Genomic DNA, 20,638 nt, shown 5'->3' on the forward strand with positions numbered 1-20,638 from the left:
TCCGCCTCCCTCATGCGTTGTCCTACGCCAGCCACCGCCGCGGCAAAATGGCGGCGGCGGAGTCCAGCGACAGCGATGAGGAGGATTTGGTGAGCTATGGCACCGCTTTGCAGCCCCTGCAGGAGGGTAAGGGCCCCTGGGGAGCTCCTCTGCTCCTCCTCGGTACTGCTGTCTTGCGTTGCGGCGGGCGCTGGGCAGCAGCGCGGGCCGGGGCGTCTCGGGGGGCCTGCCAGGCCCGGCCCGGCTGTTCGCCCCATTGCGGCCTTCACGTGGGGAACGCTGTGGCGGGTGGGCCCGGCGCAGACCTGCCTTCCCCTTCTCCGGCCATCCAGGGACGCCGGGGCTGCCTTGGCCGCCAGGCTGGGGCAAAGGGCCGCTGGGGCGGGCAGCTTGGGGCTGGGGGGTGGGCAAGCTGGGCCCTGGGAGCCGGGGTACCCCAGGGTCGATGCCGGCACTGCTGGCTGGGGGCCTGTCCTCTCCCCGAGTCTCAAAACAAGAGTAGAGTTCAAGTATAACAGCTGAAGTGTATGCAGTTATACTAATGTGAACGTCCTACGCTTATACTTGTGACACAGACTCTGTCTTGTCCAAGGACTTCTGTACACCGGCGATTCCTGAGTCTGTGCCCCATAATTCATAGAAATGTTGTTTAAAAAGTGCAAATGTTTAGGTCAGAGTCCATAGCTTTGTTTTGTTTCAGTCTTGGACACTCATGATGTGGTGTAATTTCTCAGGGCAGTTACTTAAGTCTTGAAATCCTTGTCAGAGGATTAACAGCTAAATGTGTCCTTTCACAGGAAAAAAACCCACACATTCTCAGAACTCGTTGGAATTTAGGATTTCTATTTGAACGCTTCATGCTTTTATTTTAACAGTGTACCTCAACAGTGTATAGAAATATTTAAAGTAGGGTGGGAATAAATGTAAACTGCGGATGCTTTCCACTTCAAGGTGGCTACTATTTGATCCACTTCTTAATCGCAAGGAATAAATGCATCTGGAGCAAGCGGAGAGTCCATTCTGTATGCGATATTGTTTCTGATTTATCTGATTGTAGGTGAACGACTTAAAAAGCCAGTTCCTCTTCAAGAACAGACTGTTAAAGATGCAAAGGGACGGTACCAGCGTTTCCATGGAGCGTTTACTGGTGGTTTCTCTGCTGGTTACTTTAACACTGTTGGCACAAAGGAAGGTTAGATATTTTTCTGTCTTCTTGGAATGGTTAATTAATTACTGTAATTTAATGTTCGTGAAAACAAATGTCATTAAACATTTTTTACTTTTCTGCTATTCATTATACTGTAAGTAGGTGAAACAGTATTGAAGTTATTTCCCCTTGAGTTTTTAGACTGCAGTTTTATAGATGTTCCCTTGATGTATCCTTAAGGTGTAAGGTTGAAACGTTTGAATTGTTCTCAAATATTATGTTGCAGTTTACAGTACCTTACTTAAATATTTACTTTCTTTAAAGGATGGACACCTTCAGCTTTTGTATCATCACGGCAGAAGAGAGCAGACAGAACCGTTCTTGGACCAGAAGACTTCATGGATGAAGAGGTAAATTTATAAAGGAGTACAAATCTTTTGGAAGTAGTTGCTGTGACAGCGTGTTTTTCAGGCATTGAAATATTCTAAAGAGCTTAAATAGCTAAAATGGAAGTACAGTGTTATACTTCTAGGTCCTATAGGACGTTTCATAGATTCACTTAGGAAGCTCCTGTAATCTCAATATTTAAAAACAACCCTGGAACTCAATCCTTTCTCTATCAGAAAATACAAATACTTTTGAAGCTGTTTAAAACATGACCAAGCTATTGAAAAAGCAACTGATTTATATAGTCATGAAAAATTTAGCCGATATAAGGGTAATATCCCATTTTCTTTCCTTTATGATTACAGTAAGTAAGCATTTGAGGGAATCATATTCTTAATCTAAACTTTTCCATTTTGTCTATATTTTCCAGGATCTTAGCGAATTTGGGATAGCACCAAAAGATATTACAACCACAGATGATTTTGCATCCAAAGCTAAAGACAGAATAAAAGAGAAAGCTAGACAGATTGCAGGAGTAGTTGCTGCCATTCCAGGAACCACCGCATTTGATGATTTAATAGGACCATCAAAGTAAGTAAATTTAAATAGAGTTAAGAAAACAATTCCTTTCACTTAGAAATGTTGTACTGGTTAGAAAAGTAGTGTTTGACCACAGTAATCCATGAGAGAGACTGGAAGATCTGCAGTGCTACGCTTTCTAAGTGGCCTCTCTTTTTGTTTTCTAAGTGCAGACTTTACAAACATTGACAAACTGGGACGGTAGTGTATATGCAAATGTTGATGCATTCAGATTTAATTTTAAAGTGGGGTATAAAAACATTTCAAATACCATTTCCAACGGTATATATGTGTATTACTTCTCTAGAAATATTAAAAATGTGATTTGAGGTAATTTTTTTTCCCTTTTGTTTTTTTTTTTCTTAGAATAACAGTTGGGGTTGAACTGTTACGAAAAATGGGCTGGAAAGAAGGACAAGGAGTTGGACCGCGAGTCAAAAGAAAGCCACGCAGGCAGAAACCTGGTAAGTTTAGTGAAATTCCTGAACTCATTAATAGAAAGTTAGCATTCATGGACTGATTAGAAAGTTCATTTTAAAGCCTCCTTTAGTAAGGTAATTTAATACGATGCTATTATATCTCTTACAGACCCTGCGGTGAAAGTATATGGTTGTGCATTACCACCTGGACTGTCTGAGGGTTCTGAGGTATTGCAGTTGTTTGTCGACTTATGTAAGAACGTGTGATAACATATTTTTAAAAAACCCTTCTTTCATGTCTTTGAACAGTATTTTAACATACAGTTTGAGTTTTTGTTCCGTAAATAATTACTATGCTTATTGTGAAGAAAGGTTTTAATGTAACAAAATCTATTCTTTTGCTACCTTAAGCAGGTGTCGTTCTTGCATATTTTCGTATATAATTTAGGAAATGCAAACTTGCCTAGTGTCACGTTTACTAAATGTTGTATTACTAAATGTTGTAAAAGCTCAACGTACAAAACTTTTAATCATATTGCTGTTACATACTTGTTTTGTACAAGGATGAAGAGGATGAATACCAGCCAGAGAATGTGACATTTGCACCAAAAGATGTAATGCCAGTAGATTTGACTCCAAAAGAGAATGTCCATGGACTTGGCTATAAGGGTTTGGACCCCTCACAAGCTTTGTTTGGTGTATCTGGAAGAGAACACCTGAATCTTTTTGCAGCTGGTTCTGAAGACACAAGCAATTTACTTGGTGATCTGAAACACAGCAAAGGAAGAAAACTAGGTATTACAGGTCAGGTAAGGACATTCTTTTAATGCGTTTTATTATTAGTGCAGTAAAATCTAAATAAGTTTTATTTTTTCTTCTGTGGAAGGCACCTAGTCGTTGTACACACCTTAAGCGTGGTTTGAGAACAGGATTATTTTTTTTTTACTTAATAAGAAAATGTGGGCAAGTCCTTAGAACTCTTAAATGCCTTCACTTATCCATGTTGTTAAAGAGAAGTATAAAATACCTCATTCTGAATAGTTGGGTGGAGAAAATTACCGTGTTACTTTGATTAGAGAAAGCTGATGTTCAATATGTTCAAGGTTTTAGTTTACATTTTTTTGTGTCAGTTTTACTGAATCCTTTCAGTAATGCTGAATCTGTCAGCTAGAGGGGTTTTGCATCCTGCCGTGGTATTTGTAGTTCTTACATAGAAGCACTGTCAGTTTATATTCCTGGGAATTATACTTGTTTAATTTTCATGGCAACTTACATTTTTTTCTTTTCGAGAACTTAACCTGCTCTTAGACTGCAAATGTTACCTTGTGGAATTAGGCTGCTGTCCTCATCCTGTACAGACCAAACTCACTGTCCCTCCCTGCCACGGGAGTGAACTTTTGTGTTTGGTGGGTTGGGTGGTTGGTTTGTTTTTTTCACTAGTTGGTAGCGCTTTTTTTTGTGAAGCTCTATGTTTTTCCCTGTGTGTGTGTGTATGTGTGTGTATATATATGTATGTATGTACGTATGTTTACTGGACATCTTATATAGATAGATACACCTGTAGGTGTGTTCTGACATGTGACTTAAAAGTATTGTTTTTACACTTTTGAATTCTCATTATTTAAAATATATTTTAGGCTTTTGGTGTGGGAGCTTTAGAGGAGGAAGATGATGATATTTATGCAACTGAAACACTCTCAAAATATGATACAGTTCTGAAAGATGAGGAACCTGGAGATGGCTTGTATGGCTGGACAGCACCTAAGCAGTATAAATCCAGAAAAAGTAAGAACTGTAGCTCTATCTAAAGAGCCAGGGTAATTTGTGTTGGGGACTACACATAAGTGTAGTCTCTATTTTCCAAGTATTTTAATTTTCAAGGGACTGGTATCTTCTAGACCTGATGATCTGAAACTTCATCTAGTCTTTCTTCTGTATTGAAGTGTCCAAATCTGGAAATAATTTCCAAAGTCCTCCACTAATTCCAATGTAGATTAAACCCCCAAATTGTATCTTTAAAAGGACAGTATGTGCTGCTTTGTGAGATGCAGCATTCAGTTCCACTGAAGGAAACAAACGATTGTGAATCATGGCTACAAAATATGACCCAATACTTGCAAAGAGAATTTTTTTTTTTGAGATATATCTGTGTGTTTTCAAATAGCATTTGTAAATTTTATCTTGATACACCTTTATTTTTAGTGCAACTTTTAAGTGCCTGAAATATCATAGTGATTTCTAAGTACCCATTGATGTTAGTTGTACACAATTAATGGCATTCATGATGGTAGCTGTGCGTAGTAGTGGTACTTTTGCCTCACCATTAGCCGTGTTCATCTTGCAGCAATCTCTCTGGTAGTAGTTCTTTAGCTGTATAATACTAATCCCGATTCAGAACCCTTAAATTTAAATGAAAGACATTGAAGACAAAGAACTACAATTATGCTCCAGAAAATATATTGCAAAACGGAAGATATTCAGAAAAAAATGCCTTTTACCAAACATACATGTTTTAAATATTGACCAGCTCTATGGTTTTTTTATAGGGTCTGAAAGAGAAGTTAAATATATAGGCAAAATCTTGGATGGTTTTTCCTTGGCATCAAAATCATCAACTCCAAGCAAGGTAAGCAGATAGTAATATTCTCATACTAAAGAACAACATCAACAAGTTGACATGTGAGCTGTATGGACTTCACTGTTTCTCAGTGTTTTTGATGTTCTTGGAAATAAAAGTTCTGGCTCGTGATAAAGATTGCTGAATGAGCAAAATTGTAGTGTCGGAGGCTATTCAACACAAACTTAAAACTTGTCAGACTGCTGGATGAATTTAAACTTTGTGTGTGTACTGGCTTTGAGCAAATGTCTTTTGCACTGTGCACTGTTACTTGGCATAAAGTTGGACTAATGATTTGATTTAGCTTTGACATAAAAAAAATGTACATCTTTTGCTTCTAGGTCTTTCAGATGTAATACTCAGTTTTCTGTAAAAATCAGGCCCCATGCTTCATCCGCTCTGCTGTTTTGATGACAAGTTAATTTGTTAGCCCTGTTCTCAATTTGGCATCATTTATGCCATATATATTTGCATAAATTAGAATGAAAAACAGAGTTGTGTGACATGGTCCTTTTTCTGATGAAGAAAAAGGAAGAAGAGTTGTACATAAAATCTCATCGTATAGGAGGCATAGGGGTAACCTTTGAAGTAACAGTTTGAATGAAGAATGTGAGGGAAAAGGACTTTGAAAGTCATTAAAATACAATAAGCACAGACTCAATAGTTCAATTAATTGCTTAAATCATGTGACTTCTGTTTTTAAAAAATGTAATTATTAAGCAATACCAAGAGCACTTTCTAAAATAAAAGCAATGCATATTAAGACTCTTGTTAATTTTGCTGCAGCTTGATGTGTAGGTCTTCCTATTTTTCATCATCGTTACATATTAACAATATAACAGTTTGTTCCCAAAGTTTGTCTTACGATACCACTTGCTGACTGGGTCTAAAAGAATCAGTAGCTTGTAATATTTGTTTCTACTGCTAAGATGTAAACTGAGGAATTTTTTGATTGACGTGATTTTTTTTCTGAAACACATTTGTAAATGATAAATACAAAGTTCTGTCTCTCTCAGTGGATTTTTTTTTTTTTGTCGTCCCCCTGCCAAGGTTTATCCCCCACCTGACCTGCCACGAAATTACAGACCAGTCCATTACTTTCGACCTGTGATAGCAGCTGGGAATGAAAACTGCCGTTTACAGAAGGCATTAGAGGAATCGACTGGAAAACTTGAGAGTGATGCAACACAGCAAAGCAGGCATGCTCTGAACGCATCTCAGAGGAGGGAACGACTAGGAGAGGCTGCTCTGAAAGGTATTGATATATGTGAGCACACCTTTATTTGTGTTTCAGGTCCCCTGTTTGTTGATATTGCAGTAAAAATTTGGTCTAGCCTTGAATACTACTTTTTGATGTATTAAATCTAGTTGGATTAGCTAGAATACCTTGTCATTGTTCACTTTCATCTCAAAGTTGAGTTGTTGACATATCTGCCAGTATTTTCATTTACTTAAATCTTTTCAAGAAAAGTTTGTGTGGGATTGTGATTTGTTGTGTTGGGTTTTTTTTTGTGGGTGTTTTTTTTTTGTGTTTTTTTTTGGTGGCTTTATTATGAATTAGGAATACAGTAGGCTGTGAGGTTCTCCCCGTGCGCAGCTATATGCATACACGCACACACACACCCCTCCTCACCCCCCGTGAAAATCAGATTTCCCTGAAATACATGCAGATTCACTAAAAATGTAATTTGTAAATGTGGTTTGCGTTTGTATCTACAATAGTAAAGTTTACAATGTAATACGTAAATATGTGGTAAATAGCATAAAAGATGCAATAGTGGCCAATTTATTATCTGCCATCTCTGCCATTATACTGTTTATTGGTGCTTAAGAGCCTTTCCTCTGAATGTATATGCATAGTGGTAGGCTTTTTTCCTCCACTACAGTGGCAGAAATAGTTGTAGTAATTTTTCATTTCCATTTGTCTCTTACTGCTTTTTTTTTGCTTTTAGGTCCGGCTCTTTCTGTTTTGGAATATCTGTCTGAAAAAGACAGAGAAAGACTCAAAGAAGTGAAGCAAGCATCTGAACAACAAATGAAAGCAAAAATGCTGCCTCCTCAGTCACAAAATAGCAGATTCCAGCCAGCCCCCCCAGCTGATGCTTCTCACAAATGGCAGATGTTGTTGGGGGGACAGTTAGCAAATGTTGGTTCTAGTGACTTCAAACCATTTGCAAGAAATCCAGAAAAACAAAAAAGATATGAAAGTTTTGTGAAAAGTCTTAAACAAGGAGAAAAAGGTAACTGAAGAGATTAATCCTGACACTTCAATATTTCTCTGAAAAAAATGGCTTGATTTTTTTCCCCTTTTTTTTTTTTTTTTTTTTTAAATTCCCTTTTTCATCCTGTCGTGTTCTGTGTTCACTGTGAGTTCTCTTCCTGAATTCCACAGCATTTCTCCCTCTCCTTCCTTTTAGGGCCGACGTTAAAAGAAACTTTTACTGCTATTTAATTGTGTTGACCAGGAAAAAACTGCTCAATAATTTTAAGTGTCAGCAAAACTTGATGTTAGGCGTTGCAGTTCATACTTTTGCGCTGTAGCAGATGTGACGTTCTCCAGGGTGTTCTACTTAATTGGCTGTGTTTCTGGGTTTCCTGTCTTTTCATTTGGCAAAGTAGACTTCAGCTTTGGCCAATTCCATTAGCTATGCATGGAACAAGCATTTTCATTTAGCTTTTTTCTGTTTGAGGAGTAGAACTGACAGATCCTATAGAGGCAGAAAGATTATTGGGTCACAGTGAGAGAGCAATTTTTTTGCCTTTTCCCACACAAGACAGGAAAAATCAAAAGAAAGCCCATACCCTGCACTTTCAGAGGAGATAGGGATCCTAAAGTGAATGAAGTAGTTCACACTTGCAAAGCTTGTCCTGTGGATACTCAAGCTGCCGCTGTCAGTTATATTCTGTCCAGAGTTCCTCCACTCAGGACTGGGATTTTCCCTGTGTAAAACTGAGTATCCTCTTAAATGTCTCCTTAGTCATAATGATGAAAATGCAGAAATATTTAAATAACTTGAATGATCAAGATTTTGTCTGTAAGAGTGTCTTTGCTTGGCTGGTGTTATTGCCTATTCCTTCTGGGAGCAAGTGTGAACCTATTGTTTTAAACAGGGTCTGTATTGTTCACAGAAACCTGTGTCCAAATTCTATATCTATCAGTCGGCACTTTATATACCAGAAAGCCCCTTGAAGTTACCAAAGCCTGGCCAGGCTTACTCACTGGTTAACTGGCTGTGTTTTAGTTATTTGATAAAGCTTCGGATTATACTGTTTGTTTTAAACACCTATTAAATACCGTAAATATTTTGAACATTCCTTAGAGGGCAATGAGTAAGGAGTCAGCATTACAGGTAAAATTGTTTAAAGTATCTATCTTGCATTTGGCAAATGCTATCATTCTTGCTCTCTTGCAAAATGACCTCTGCTTATGAAGGAATAACACAGTTGAGATTAATACTGTCCTTAAACTAAATACTCATTAAATACTTCCAAGGATGGATGTTTGCTTAGTATCTTATTTTTTGTTTGAAAATTATCAGACCTAAATCAGCTGTAATCTCCGCTAGGCATTTCTCTCCTTATCTTATAGTAGATACATTGGAGCATTGTTTAGACCCAAGTATGACAGAATGGGAGCGAGGAAGAGAACAGGAGGAGTTCTTCCGTGCAGCCATGTTCTACAAATCCTCAAATTCAACACTCTCATCCAGGTTTACCCGGGCCAAATATGAAGATGATGTTGACAAAGTCGAAGTTCCTCGGGACCAAGAGGTATGTGCTGTTTACAGTCTTTTAGTACATCAGAGCTGCAGTTGCTGCCTTAACCCTGACTTTGAAAATTCTTTTTCTTTAAAACTCTTTTGCAGATATAATGTCAATGTTTTGTTGCCCTTCTGTTTAGCAAACTTCTGAAAACACTCGCTGCATACAAAGCAGTAATTTGTTAAACTACACTTAAATATTTATGTTTCTGTACTGTTCTTAGTCTTAAAACAGTAATAGTCAATTTAGTAAGTTGCTACTTATTTAGCAGCTATGAATGTTTGACTTTTTCAGAATGATACTGATGATAAGGAAACTGCTGTGAAGATGAAGATGTTTGGCAAACTCACAAGAGACAAGTTTGAATGGCATCCTGAAAAGCTGTTGTGTAAAAGATTTAACGTTCCCGACCCATATCCTGAGTAAGATGATTGATACTGGTATTTTTAACACTTTTGGAAAATTCTGAGTATTTCATATGCTTGTGGAAAATCTGGCTTGGTGTTTTCTTTTTGTGTCATAATAGATGTAACATAGAACTGCCTAATGGTTTTATTTGACTCATTAAACATAGTGACCTCTGACAAAATAGTATGCATTTTAAGGACTACTGTAGGTGTTTCAGCTTGTAGTAGATAATTTGAGGCCTTTTCTGTGTTGAAAATTATAATCAACGAACATTTTAATTTCCCTCTAGTTCTACCATTGTTGGGTTACCAAAAGTGAAACGAGACAAGTATTCTGTGTTTAATTTCTTAACTATGCCTGAGCCCACCACGTCTGTAACTCAAGCAACAAATGAAAAAATCCAACAGAATAACAGTCTCAACAGTAAGTTTGTTGGTACTTTGTTACTTTATTACTTGAGCTATAAATGAGGTAATAAAATAGAAAAAGCATATCTTTGTCATGGAGAACTTACCCACCTGATTTTTTTTTTTTTTTAAATAATAAAGAAAACCCTGAACGAAATTGAAAATAAATTCAATGATATTAAAAACTGAAGTCAGTGATGTTTTGCTAATTTCTTCCACCTATAAGACCTTTATAGGTCAAATATTCATTAGAAAAATTTAAAAAATATCAAACTATACGGAGGAAGCAGAGTAGTTTAAAATCAGGTAGCCAAGAAATGCAGGATAATTTGGCATGCAACTGATTTGAATGTTTGGGACTCTTTCAGAACCAAAGAAACCTTCAAGATGGGATGTGTCAGATAAAGAGAAGGAGAAAAAAGATTCCATCAGTGAATTCATTAGTCTTGCTCGATCAAAAGCTGACGTTCAGCAGCAGCCACCAGTGCCAGCAACAGAAGAAAGTAGAACTGGGCCAAGTGAAACTCTTCCCACTGAGGTGAGATCACAATGGTGTTGGAACTTAAAAGGAATAGCTGTAAACCTTCACAATCCTGAAACAGGATTGGGTAACATACAGATTGATTTAATACAGTTCAGTTTACAGAAGAGCCAACTCGGGATAAGCAAAGACGTGAGACTTGACTTTGAAGAATTTTGAGGTTATAACTCTGAGATATAGGGCGCTTGCAGCAAGGACAGCAAGTGTGACTATCCTTGAAGTAGCAGCTTAAGAGAAGATAAAACGTAGCTCAGCAGTCTGGGAGTTACATTCAGTCCCTTACACCCGCTTTGCTCACAGGCACATAGTATATTTTTTTTTTCTGCTTTGAATGGAGGAGGGTGCATACGTTGGGGAGAAAGGTGATGTTTTCCTCTTGCTTAAATTTAGTAGTGTAAAACTGAAGTTTGAATTAATGAATTAAAATTTGTAATATCTTGGGTTCTATCCTCAACTGTCTGTGTAGCACAAATTGCACTACGCTTTACAGGAAACTGACTTAGTTTAGCAGCATTTCAAGGTTTTACTATTTTGGACTAGCAGTTCCTAAGACTGTACATTTCAGCTATTGTGATATTTGACTCTTTTGTACATACATATTGGCATGTTTGAATGTATTACTTATCAGAGACAGATTGTTAGTTTCCTTAGTGTTTAAATACGGTTTGTTACGATGCTGTTTTGCAGGTACCTAATGAAGATAAGGATCAGGAAGAAGAAAGCAGGCCATCCATGGACTTATTTAAGGCCATCTTTGTGAGTTCCTCAGATGAAAAATCGTCTTCCTCTGAAGAAGAGAGTGATGAAGAACAGCAACCAACTACCTCAGTAATAGATTCAGAAACCACCAAGCAAGTTGATCTACCAGACAGTTCTTCATCTAACCTACAAGGTAGTACTTAATGGGTATTAATTATTGTAAATACCTTGTAAAAGCTTTATTTATGAATCAAACACTCCAGGACTGCTACAGCAGTGCTATGCTCTTGTGCAGATCATCTGACATTGGTGGAGCTGGGCATGTAGAAAATGCGAATTATAAAGCACTGGATGAAGCCTTGAGTGTTACAGTGTTATTTATGTTATCATGTGTCTTGTGTAGATTTTAAAAGCAAACTGCACTGTGGAATGTGCTTGTTAAACAATGGGGGGGGAAAAATATCTAATGTTAGGGCTTACTTCACTGAGAAATAAAGGGAATATTTTATACCTATGATAAATTGTAAGACTGATAAATTATGACTGTCTTGTGATGGGTATTTGACAAATTCAGAAATAAATAACTTGGATTTCTTTGATAATTAAATTAACGCTGTAAATACTGACATTCTGGTAAAATATAATGTTGAAATAATTATACTAAGACATCAAAAAGTTGCATTTTATTTGCCAGAATAAGCCCACAAGACAGGGAGAAGACCAATCTTTTACTGTGCTTCTTAGTAAAGTTTAATATGTGAGCTGTAAAAAGTTCCCATGTCTTTAGGATGCCATTAAATTAACAATTAACAAAACTATTACATTAAACTGTACAATATACAAAATGTACACTATACTTAGCTTACAATGGAAGTACTTTGTCCACTTACTTAGTACTGTGTTACAAAATGAAAGCAAACACATGCACTGATATTAAGGATCCGGGGAACTACAGGCCTGTCAGCCTGACCTCAGCACCGGGAAAGATCATGGAGAGGATCATCTTGAGTGAGCTCTCATGGCAAGTGCAGGGCAGCCAAGGGATCAGGGCCAGCCAGCATGGGTTTAGGAAAGGGAGGTCCTGCTTAACCAACCTGATCTCTTTCTATGACCATGTGACCCTTGGTGTTCTGGACACGGGGAAGGCTGTGGACGTTGTCTATCTAGACTTTGGTAAGGCCTTTGACACTTTCCCTCACAGCATTCTCCTGGAGAAGCTGGCGAATCGTGGCATAGACAAGTGTACTCTTCGCTGGATTAAAATCTGGCTGGATGGCTGTGTCCAGAGAGTTGTGATTAATGGGGTGAAATCCTCTTGGCGGCCGGTCACCAGTGGCGTCCCTCAGGGATCAGTTTTGGGGCCAGTTTTGTTTAATATCTTTATCAGTGATCTGGACGAGGGCATTGAGTGCACCCTCAGTAAGTTTGCAGACGACACCAAACTCGGTGGGAGAGTTGATCTGCTTGAGGGTAGGAAGGCTCTACAGAGGGACCTGGACAGGCTGGATCGATGGGCCAAGGCCAACTGTATGAGGTTTAATAAGGCCAAGTGCCGGGTCCTGCATTTTGGTCACAACAACCCCAAGCAACGCTACAGGCTTGGGGCAGAGTGGCTGGAAAGCTGCCCGGCAGAAAAGGACCTGGGGGTGCTGGTGGACGGCCAGCTTAACATGAGCCAGCAGTGTGCCCAGGTGACCAAGAAGGCCAACAGCATTCTGGCTCGTATCAGGAATAGCGTGGCCAGCAGGAGCAGGGAAGTGCTCGTGCCTCTGTACTCGGCACTGTTGAGGCCTCACCTCGAGTACTGTGTTCAGTTCTGGGCCCCTCTGTACAAGAGGGACATTGAAGTGCTGGAGCGTGTCCAGAGGAGAGCTACCAGGCTGGTGAGGGGTCTGGAGACCAGGTCATATGAGCAGAGGCTGAGGGAGCTGGGCATGTTTAGCTTGGAGAGGAGGAGGCTGAGGGGAGACCTCCCTGCCCTCTACAACTACCTGAAAGGAGGCTGGAGAGAGGTGGGTGTTGGCCTCTTCTCCCAGGTGAATAATGACAGGACCAGAGGAAATGGTCTGAAGTTGTGGCAGGGGAGGTTTAGATTAGATATTAGGAGGAATTACTTTACTGAAAGAGTGGTCAGGCACTGGGACAGCCTGCCCAGGGAGGTGGTTGAGTCACCATCCCTGGAGGTGTTTAAGAAACGTCCAGATTTGGCACTTCAGGGCACGCTCTAGTGGCAGAGATTGTAGGTTGGTTGATTGGACTCGATGATCTCAAAGGTCTTTTCCAACCATGAAGATTCTGTGTATAATTTAATTAGTAATTGCATAGTGTAAAAGGTCAGTTTTGATTAAAAAAACCAAACCCAAACAACAGTATGTTGACATGTTTCAGAATGTCAGCTGACCAAATGTCAACTGTCAAATGTCAGTTGACCAAAGCAGTCCACAGTGATACAGGATGCTATCAATTTGCTTTCTTGGAGGCTTTTAGAAAGCCTTTTTTAACTTTCTTCAGCACTTCTTGGAAATAGTGTTACCTTATTTTCCTTTCAAATAAAGAAGCTTTCGTTTTTTTCCATAGAGAGTGTGGCTACTACAACTGATCCTGGTGTTCCTTTGTTGCCTACATCAAAGCAGGAACTGGATGCAACAGAGGAATTTGGACCAAAGTTGCCTCCAGCTTTTTCTTCTGGTAGGTTCTGTAGACTTCTAATGTGTAAATTCTATGCATTGAAGTTGTATGTAAAATACATGATATTTGTCTTTAAAAAACATTTGTGAGTTGGTACTTTACCTCTTAAATGCCTGTGTTATGTCAGACTGGTATAAACAAATGCTTTGTTACCATGCTGTGATCGACTAGCAGGAACCTCTTTGTCTGTGTATCAGTTTTGTTGGATAAAAAAGCTATTGAAAATATAGGACCAGCCTTACAATTTCTTTTAATAACAGATTGGAAAGGCATTTAATTACAGTAGGAAGGTTGCAGCTAGGAGTTGTAGGCATTTAATTTCCATTTGAAAGCTTAATTTTTTTTTAAACTATCCTATTAGATGAAAAGTAATATAGAACTTAATAATAAAATGACCTTTTTCTTGTTGTGTGTTTTTTTGTTTTTGTTTCTGCATTTCCTTTGTGCTTTAGGCTCTACTTGCCAACAAGAACCAGTGGTGCCAGTAAGTTTTCCTGGGCCTAGTAGGAAAGAAAAACATAGAAAAAACAGAGAGAAACACAAGACTAAGAGAGAACACAAACACAAAAAGGAAAAGGTATTTAATATTTAATTTCATTTTTTATTTATTTTAATTTAAAACAGTTTATTGATTTTTTTTTTTTTTTTGATCTACCAGTCAAAATGTTTTATTATTTATGGTACATGTAGAAAATAGTTATACTAGGACTAGAACTTAAGCAACTGAGTTTCTTAGGTGTCTTGAAACCTGAACTTCAGAACAGAAAATTATCCAAGTAGGGTGCTGCTTTTTCCATATATACAATGTGACTACAGACAGAATATTGTGGGTAGTTTAGTGTTGTATGCTGAAGATGTTAGGCATATTCTGAGAACTGCATCTAATTCATGGCTTGTATGCAAATAGTAATAACAGAATTTCTATTTTGAGCGTTTGGTATGAAATGGGTGATTTGGGTATATATTTTCTAGCTTAGTCCGAGTAGTGGAAAAGAGTCATTAAATGTTATGTTTCAGTTAAGCCTGGAGTCTGCACTGAAATCAACTTATTGCTGTTTGTTGCCTTTCAGAAAAACCCAAGTCTTTCACAATGAAATAAAGGATTATTTCTCTCCTTTTTACAGAAAAAGAAACATAAGAAACAGAAAAACAAAGGAAAACACAGGAACAAAAAATCAGAAAAAGACAGCAGCTCAGACACTGAAGATAGCAGTGACAGCCTTAGTGATAGAGATACCACAGGCTTGTCACCCAAAGAACTTCTTCGAAGGTAAACAGAAAGTTTAGTTAAACGCTTGAAAATTTTGCAGTGGATAACCAAAACCTCAATTTCTGAGTTTTCATTCTACTCTATTCTATTTGCAACAAATATGGATCAGCTTGTCTCTTTATGAATACAAAATACTGCTCATTCTTTTTTTAATAAAGTGAGGAAAGATTACAAGTATTATACACCTTAAACTAAGGGGTAATTAATTTTAGGATAGAAGCCTCTTAAGATAAAGGGCACTAAATACACAACTCTGCTAGTTAATGGAGGTTAAAGATGACTGATATTTTTGGAAGGTATTTTGAATGGGAATTAAAAATTGAGTAAGTGCAGGTGGTGATTCTTATTTCCGTTACTTTGTCGACTTCTCTTTACTTGGAGACATTGGAAGCAACATTTACTGCTTCAGAATGTTTTGAGTCTGCTTCAGTGTATTGATAATTAGCAAAATATCCTATTCAGATAGATCCATTGTGTGGCATTGATGCTTAAGCTAATTGTGTGCTTGAGCAAGGAACAGTGAAGCAAGCAGAACAGTGCTTGAGTCAGTACGTGTCTGCTAAATATAGACTGTGCTGTTACATTTTTATTAACTAGGCACTTTGGCATAGTGCCAATAGAAATGTGAAAATTGAAAAACGATTTGCAGTTTCATTTTGCTCACACACTTGAAGTACAAAAAAAAGTAACTGTCTCTTGTTCAGCTCATAGTCAGCTTCAAGTGCATCCCATGCGGAACAGTCACTGCGTTGGCTTCTGTTCAGTGTTTCTGATTAGCTTAAGGAGAAGTCTCGGCATATTTGTTGCAATGCCACGTGCAGCTGGCCTAATGGCAAAAGGGTTGGGGTCAAGGCATTTAGTGGAATGGACAGGTAGCCATGGAAAGGCTGGCATTCCTGAGGACTCTGGCTCCCCATCTTTGGAAGTGAGCATCAGTTACGTATTGGTGTTTCCTTACTGAAAAAATAAACTACTTCTCTTGATTTCTAAATAGCTAAACTATGTATATGTATTTATGCATTTTGCACAAAATAGTTAGACTTCTTTGTACAACCGGTTATTTTGGAAGTCTTCGTATTTGCATGTCTCTATATCACTGAGAATATGATTTTTATCTCACGTAACTGAGATCCCTGTCTTAAACTAAGGCTTAAGAAGCTGCCTAAGTAATTAAATGTTCTTAATGTTGCATGTTTCTATTCAGTCTGACCTCTTTCTTTTTCTTTCCCCATTTTAGATTAAAACAACTTCAGTATTGAAGAGGCAGCTTGGTTTTGTCAGTGCTGTGGGACTTCTGATCTCAAGTTTTTGATCTCCTCCATGATGGTAGATCAATCATGTGTACTTTGAAGCACTGTAGATACTGTATTCATATTGAATTTGTTTGAAAGTAAATGTACATATGTTTATTTTGTGGTGCTTCATATGTTCAAAACGTATGGATTATGTAATGTTGAAAAGACTCCTTTCAGGACAGCATAATCTGAAACGCTGCAGGCTCTGTTTTAATTGACATGAAACAAGATGTTTTAATAAACTCAAGTATTAAAAATCATTTTTGTATGGGAAGTAATTTTTAAAGAGTCTAGTGCAGAATTTCAGATGGCAGTTTTTCAGTATCTGGCTGTACTTGGAGTTGGTTTTGCATCTCCAAATTGCGTATAGCGTTTACCGTAGCCGAGCTAAACCAATAAACTGGCACTTTGACACAAATTAGTAAGGCTAATGTACTAAACGATTAATACTGTAATTCCAACCTGCCTTATTTTATGTAGTTACAATGGAAACTGTTTATACCACTTTTCGTTTCATGCAGTACATTTAAAAAGCAATTGTTACCTTGTAGAATTATTTTAATATAAACTATGAAATAGTACTGAACTGCTTTTTGTGTGATCAAGCTGTTAAAATAGATGCACAGAACTTCTTTCTGGAGGCACAGGGGCACCAAAAGAATATTCCTGCTTAAAATTACAAACAAAAGCCTTAAACCAAAATTCACTGTTGTAGATGGCAGTGCTCTGATTTAACGTGTTTTTCAGTATCCACAGCGTTGTGACAACTCTTGATATCAGCAAGGTTACACAGTAGCCTCGTGTTGACACAGATCGTGCGCGTTTAAATGCAAAGTCAACAGGAAAACTTGAGTGAGGGAAGGAAAAATAAGAAATTTGGCCTCGAGGTCGCCTCCGTTACCGTAAGGGAAGCGACTGCTTCCGGGCGCTGCTCCCCTCCCCGCCCCGCCCGGGGATCGAACCGGGGGTCCCGTCGGTGGGGCGGTGCAGGACGTAGCGGCCGCGTGAGGGGGCACGCGCGGCCCATGGCGGCGGGGAGGGGCCCATGGCGGCTCCGGGCCCCGCGGCCGCCGCCGGAGCCGTCCCTGGCCCAGGGGCGCTGGGGCGACCGCGATCCGACGGCGCAGGGACGGGCGAGCCTGGCCTCGGCGGGCGGGGAGGGCCGGGGGAGGCCGGGGCTGCGGAAAGCTGGGCGTGGGGGGGGAAGCGCTCTGTCACCTAACCTGTGGTTAATGCTGGCGGCAGATGATCTTTTTGTTCGCCCTGGTCACGCAAAAGCCTGCCGGGCAGCCATCAGCAAACTCCTAAATGACTGAGGAAAAGCCTTCTCAAAACGTCTTTGACAAAATCTGTAACAGTCTTGGCTAAAACGTGTGGTCTAAGAGCTTGATGTGCTGCCCTGCGCTGGGCCAGTCAGGGAAACAAGTCTTTGAAGGACCGGAGACAGACTTCATGAGATTTAAAGATAAATGTTACTTTTCGTGAGAGGAAGAAGAATTGGCAAACCAAAGCAAACCTCCTTCCCCTCCAGAAAAATAAAACTAAAATCCGTATCCGTCAACCTGTTTTTCTCAATGAGGTTTGGTAAACTTGTGCCATGCTAGTACCAAGGAGAGGACGTGAACTGTTCTCGGACAAGTGGAACTTAGAATTTTTATTCAGCTCCGGTTATTGCTCTCATACTCCCCCTCATGGACTAAGCCGCCAAAAATAATTTCAAGGGAAAATATTCCTAAACTTTGCTCTGTTCCTTCGCAGATCCATTTTGAAATTCTGAGAGGACACAGTGATACTGTGAGCTCCTGCCATTTTTGCTTTGAAGACACAAAAATACTTTCGTGCTCTTATGACAGAACAGTGAAGCTCTGGGTATGTTATGAGTGCAACAACAACAAATTAAAAAAATACAGCTGAAATCAAACAAGGAATGTTATACAGGCATGAAGATTGACTCAATCATCAAGGAGCCCTCTGGAGATATTTTACTCAAGTTTGAAAATAGCAGCTGTTAATGTTTTTGCAGTCACAAATAAATAGTAAAACTCCTATTTTATACTTTGAAGATATCTTTGATGTTAAAGGGTGACCCCTTGTAAGCACATGTAGCATACAGTGAATCAGAGCTCTATTTTATTAATATTTTAAAACTGTAAGTTGATACACAAAGCTTACCTTTTTTTCGGCTGAAAGCTCCTTTCTCTGACTTATGTATGTGGCTGTTTGTGGAGAAGTGGAAGTTAGGGATCACACGGTTGTTATCAGCATGGCCATGGGGTTTTCATACTTGGTGCCTGCTTTTTTCCTTTTATTTAAATCTTGATTTGCACCCTTTATTTTCTTGCTCCTCCAAGTTTTGCGTAGTTAGCTCGGCTTTCCCTAAAATTCCAGCCAGCCTGGGCAGAGGGCGGTTGTGGGATGTGAACTGTGGAAGTGTATGGATTCCGGGTGATCACATCTAAATTTAGTCTATAATGTAGCTTGGATGCGTATGGTTATGTGAACCCTTGAATTTCATGGAAGCAAATGACAATGTAGCTGTGCTAAACAGATTGTGGGGACTGAGATCTGGTGTGTATTGAACAGTCGTGTCTTGATTCAAGAGTTGGTAATGAGTTGTAGTAATGCCTTAATATGATACGAATACAGATGAAATAATTTTATAAAGGATCTAAAGGGATGGCTGATTACCAGTGCAGTACTAGGTTTCCACCATAATCCGAACCCTTTTTTGAATGTACTGAAAAAAAGCCAAAAAGCCCAAAAGTGTAGAAGGCCCAGGCAATTTTCAGGTTAGCACCATTATGTTATCCAGGAGCTCTGGATGGCTAGATCCAAGAAATCAGGCAGTGTAGAATGAAAAAAGTCCCAGCTTTCCATGATCAGTTCCAAAATAAACAGACGTGGAGATCTTAAGCAAATATTGTAGACAGGAGAAATAAGTATCTCAGTGTGTTAGTCATGATATTTACAGTTTAATAACTCTCAGTTTGACAGTTCCAAACTTTTCTGCTTTGTCTGAACTCAGACCTGGAACTTGTATTTTTCTGTCTTCAGTGAAATGTTATTCAGCTGTCTTACATGTAAGTAAACTGAAATCAAGACCCGAAAATAAGAAGATAATCGATTAATTGTTTTTAAGCCCAGTAGATCCATGAATGTTCTTTTTTCTGTAAAGGCTATGATCTGCCACTTGCCTGAAGTGTGGAAGGGTTAATCTGTCTAAGAAATTTTATCTTTACAATTTTTTATAAGAAAGACTTACTCAGCACTTTTTGAACAATACTTATTTTTCAGAATCTATTTAAAAGTGTTAGTGCCAGAGTATTGGGAACTTTCTGACAGCAATGTATAGGCAGGATTATGTTCGTTTATTTAGGTAAGGTGAATTTTGTCTGGACAAGCCTGATTTCCTCCTCTGCTGGAACAGCTGAAGCAATTAGAATTCAGGAGAGCACGGAGGACTCGGCCGCGTGGGGCTAGGCCAGCCCTGATGATTTCACTTTGGGGTTCTCTATATTTTTTTTGTATTTTTTTTCCTTGGAAAGAGTAGATATGAAATAATTGAGTGTACTGAGAAAGCATTTGAAGTCCCTCTCGAGAACAGACAGTATCTCACTGACAGTTTGTTTGTTTGGGGTTTTTTGTGTGTGTGTGTGTATGGTTGGACTCGATGTCAAAGGTCCTTTCCAACCATGAAGATTCTATGATTCTATGATTAATAGACTAGATAAGTCTAGAAGGGCAGTTGTGACTACAAGGCTTTTTTTGACTCAGAAAAATAGAACAAGAACATATGGTAACTTTTTGATCTGTTTGGGGTTTTTTTCCCCTTCAGTCTTAGGGACATTCCTAATGATGTAATGTCAGTTGTTAGGCCTGTAATGCGTTGACACACATTCAGAAAATAAGTGAAAAAGTGTAAAATAAATTTACTTTCACTCCAGTTTTGTCTGTTACCAAGAGCTGCCAAGTTAGCAGGATCACTCCTTCAGAGGAAAGTCCTTGTCAGGAAGCAGCTCTAGATCTGAGATTTGACAGTTGATGTTAAAAAGGAGAGGAGTAGTCAGGGGTGCAAGATTTTATTTTCATATTTAAGACAAATAAAAGAACACACACACCATGAAGGGAGTTTATGTTGCCTGCTTCCAGACTGATTCTGAAACCTCTTGGTACTTAGGCAAACAAAAATGTAATAGAAATAATTGTGTTAATTGTGGAAATAAAAGATTATTTACCTAGATAACCGTATGATAACTGATCCTCTGATACTTTTGATCTGTGAGTTACTCTGCATGTCAGCAGTCCTCCTGGGGGTTTTTTGTTTTGATGTTCACAGTTGGGCACCATGATCCATTTGTAAAACTTGATTCATATTTTTATTTGTATTACTAAAGAACTTCAAGGCTTTACTCATGGGTT

General features: G+C 38.9%; 2 protein-coding genes across 6 annotated transcripts in view; both read left to right on the forward strand.

Moving 5' to 3' along the window:
• GPATCH1 (G-patch domain containing 1) lies at positions 1 to 16,479 on the forward strand. 5 transcript variants are annotated; one of them, XM_054198809.1, is made up of 20 exons: positions 1 to 126; positions 1,058 to 1,192; positions 1,472 to 1,557; positions 1,965 to 2,125; positions 2,480 to 2,577; positions 2,702 to 2,760; positions 3,096 to 3,341; positions 4,170 to 4,317; positions 5,079 to 5,158; positions 6,200 to 6,404; positions 7,102 to 7,389; positions 8,739 to 8,920; positions 9,206 to 9,333; positions 9,609 to 9,742; positions 10,095 to 10,264; positions 10,955 to 11,159; positions 13,544 to 13,654; positions 14,107 to 14,231; positions 14,779 to 14,924; positions 16,162 to 16,479. In XM_054198809.1, the coding sequence occupies exons 1-20, from the start codon at positions 48 to 50 to the stop codon at positions 16,181 to 16,183; spliced, it is 2,808 nt and encodes a 935-aa protein (XP_054054784.1). In that variant the 5' UTR covers positions 1 to 47; the 3' UTR covers positions 16,184 to 16,479. The 5 variants fall into 5 exon arrangements, with proteins under 5 accessions (XP_054054784.1, XP_054054785.1, XP_054054788.1 ...); XM_054198810.1 differs by having other exon boundaries at positions 16 to 126; positions 8,742 to 8,920; XM_054198811.1 differs by having other exon boundaries at positions 22 to 89.
• The window catches only part of WDR88 (WD repeat domain 88), a 23,531-nt gene continuing 19,064 nt past the window's right edge, over positions 16,172 to 20,638 (forward strand). Inside the window, exons 1-2 of the mRNA XM_054198814.1 lie at positions 16,172 to 16,250; positions 17,978 to 18,088. Of these exons, the coding sequence (XP_054054789.1) occupies positions 16,245 to 16,250; positions 17,978 to 18,088 (117 nt within the window). The 5' untranslated portion in view covers positions 16,172 to 16,244. The remainder of the gene's footprint in view (positions 16,251 to 17,977; positions 18,089 to 20,638) is intronic.

Source organism: Rissa tridactyla, chromosome 4 (genome assembly GCF_028500815.1).
Source record: "Rissa tridactyla isolate bRisTri1 chromosome 4, bRisTri1.patW.cur.20221130, whole genome shotgun sequence".
Taxonomy (NCBI): domain Eukaryota; kingdom Metazoa; phylum Chordata; class Aves; order Charadriiformes; family Laridae; genus Rissa; species Rissa tridactyla.

What these genes read in the sequence shown, in the direction of transcription:
- GPATCH1 (XM_054198809.1), top strand. Translation starts at nt 48, where the DNA reads ATGGCGGCGGCGGAGTCCAGCGACAGCGATGAGGAGGATTTGGTGAGC. An exon ending in GTTCCCGACCCATATCCTGA is followed by an intron (nt 9,334 to 9,608) that starts GTAAGATGATTG and finishes ATTTCCCTCTAG; the next exon opens with TTCTACCATTGTTGGGTTAC. An exon ending in GCCTCCAGCTTTTTCTTCTG is followed by an intron (nt 13,655 to 14,106) that starts GTAGGTTCTGTA and finishes TTTGTGCTTTAG; the next exon opens with GCTCTACTTGCCAACAAGAA.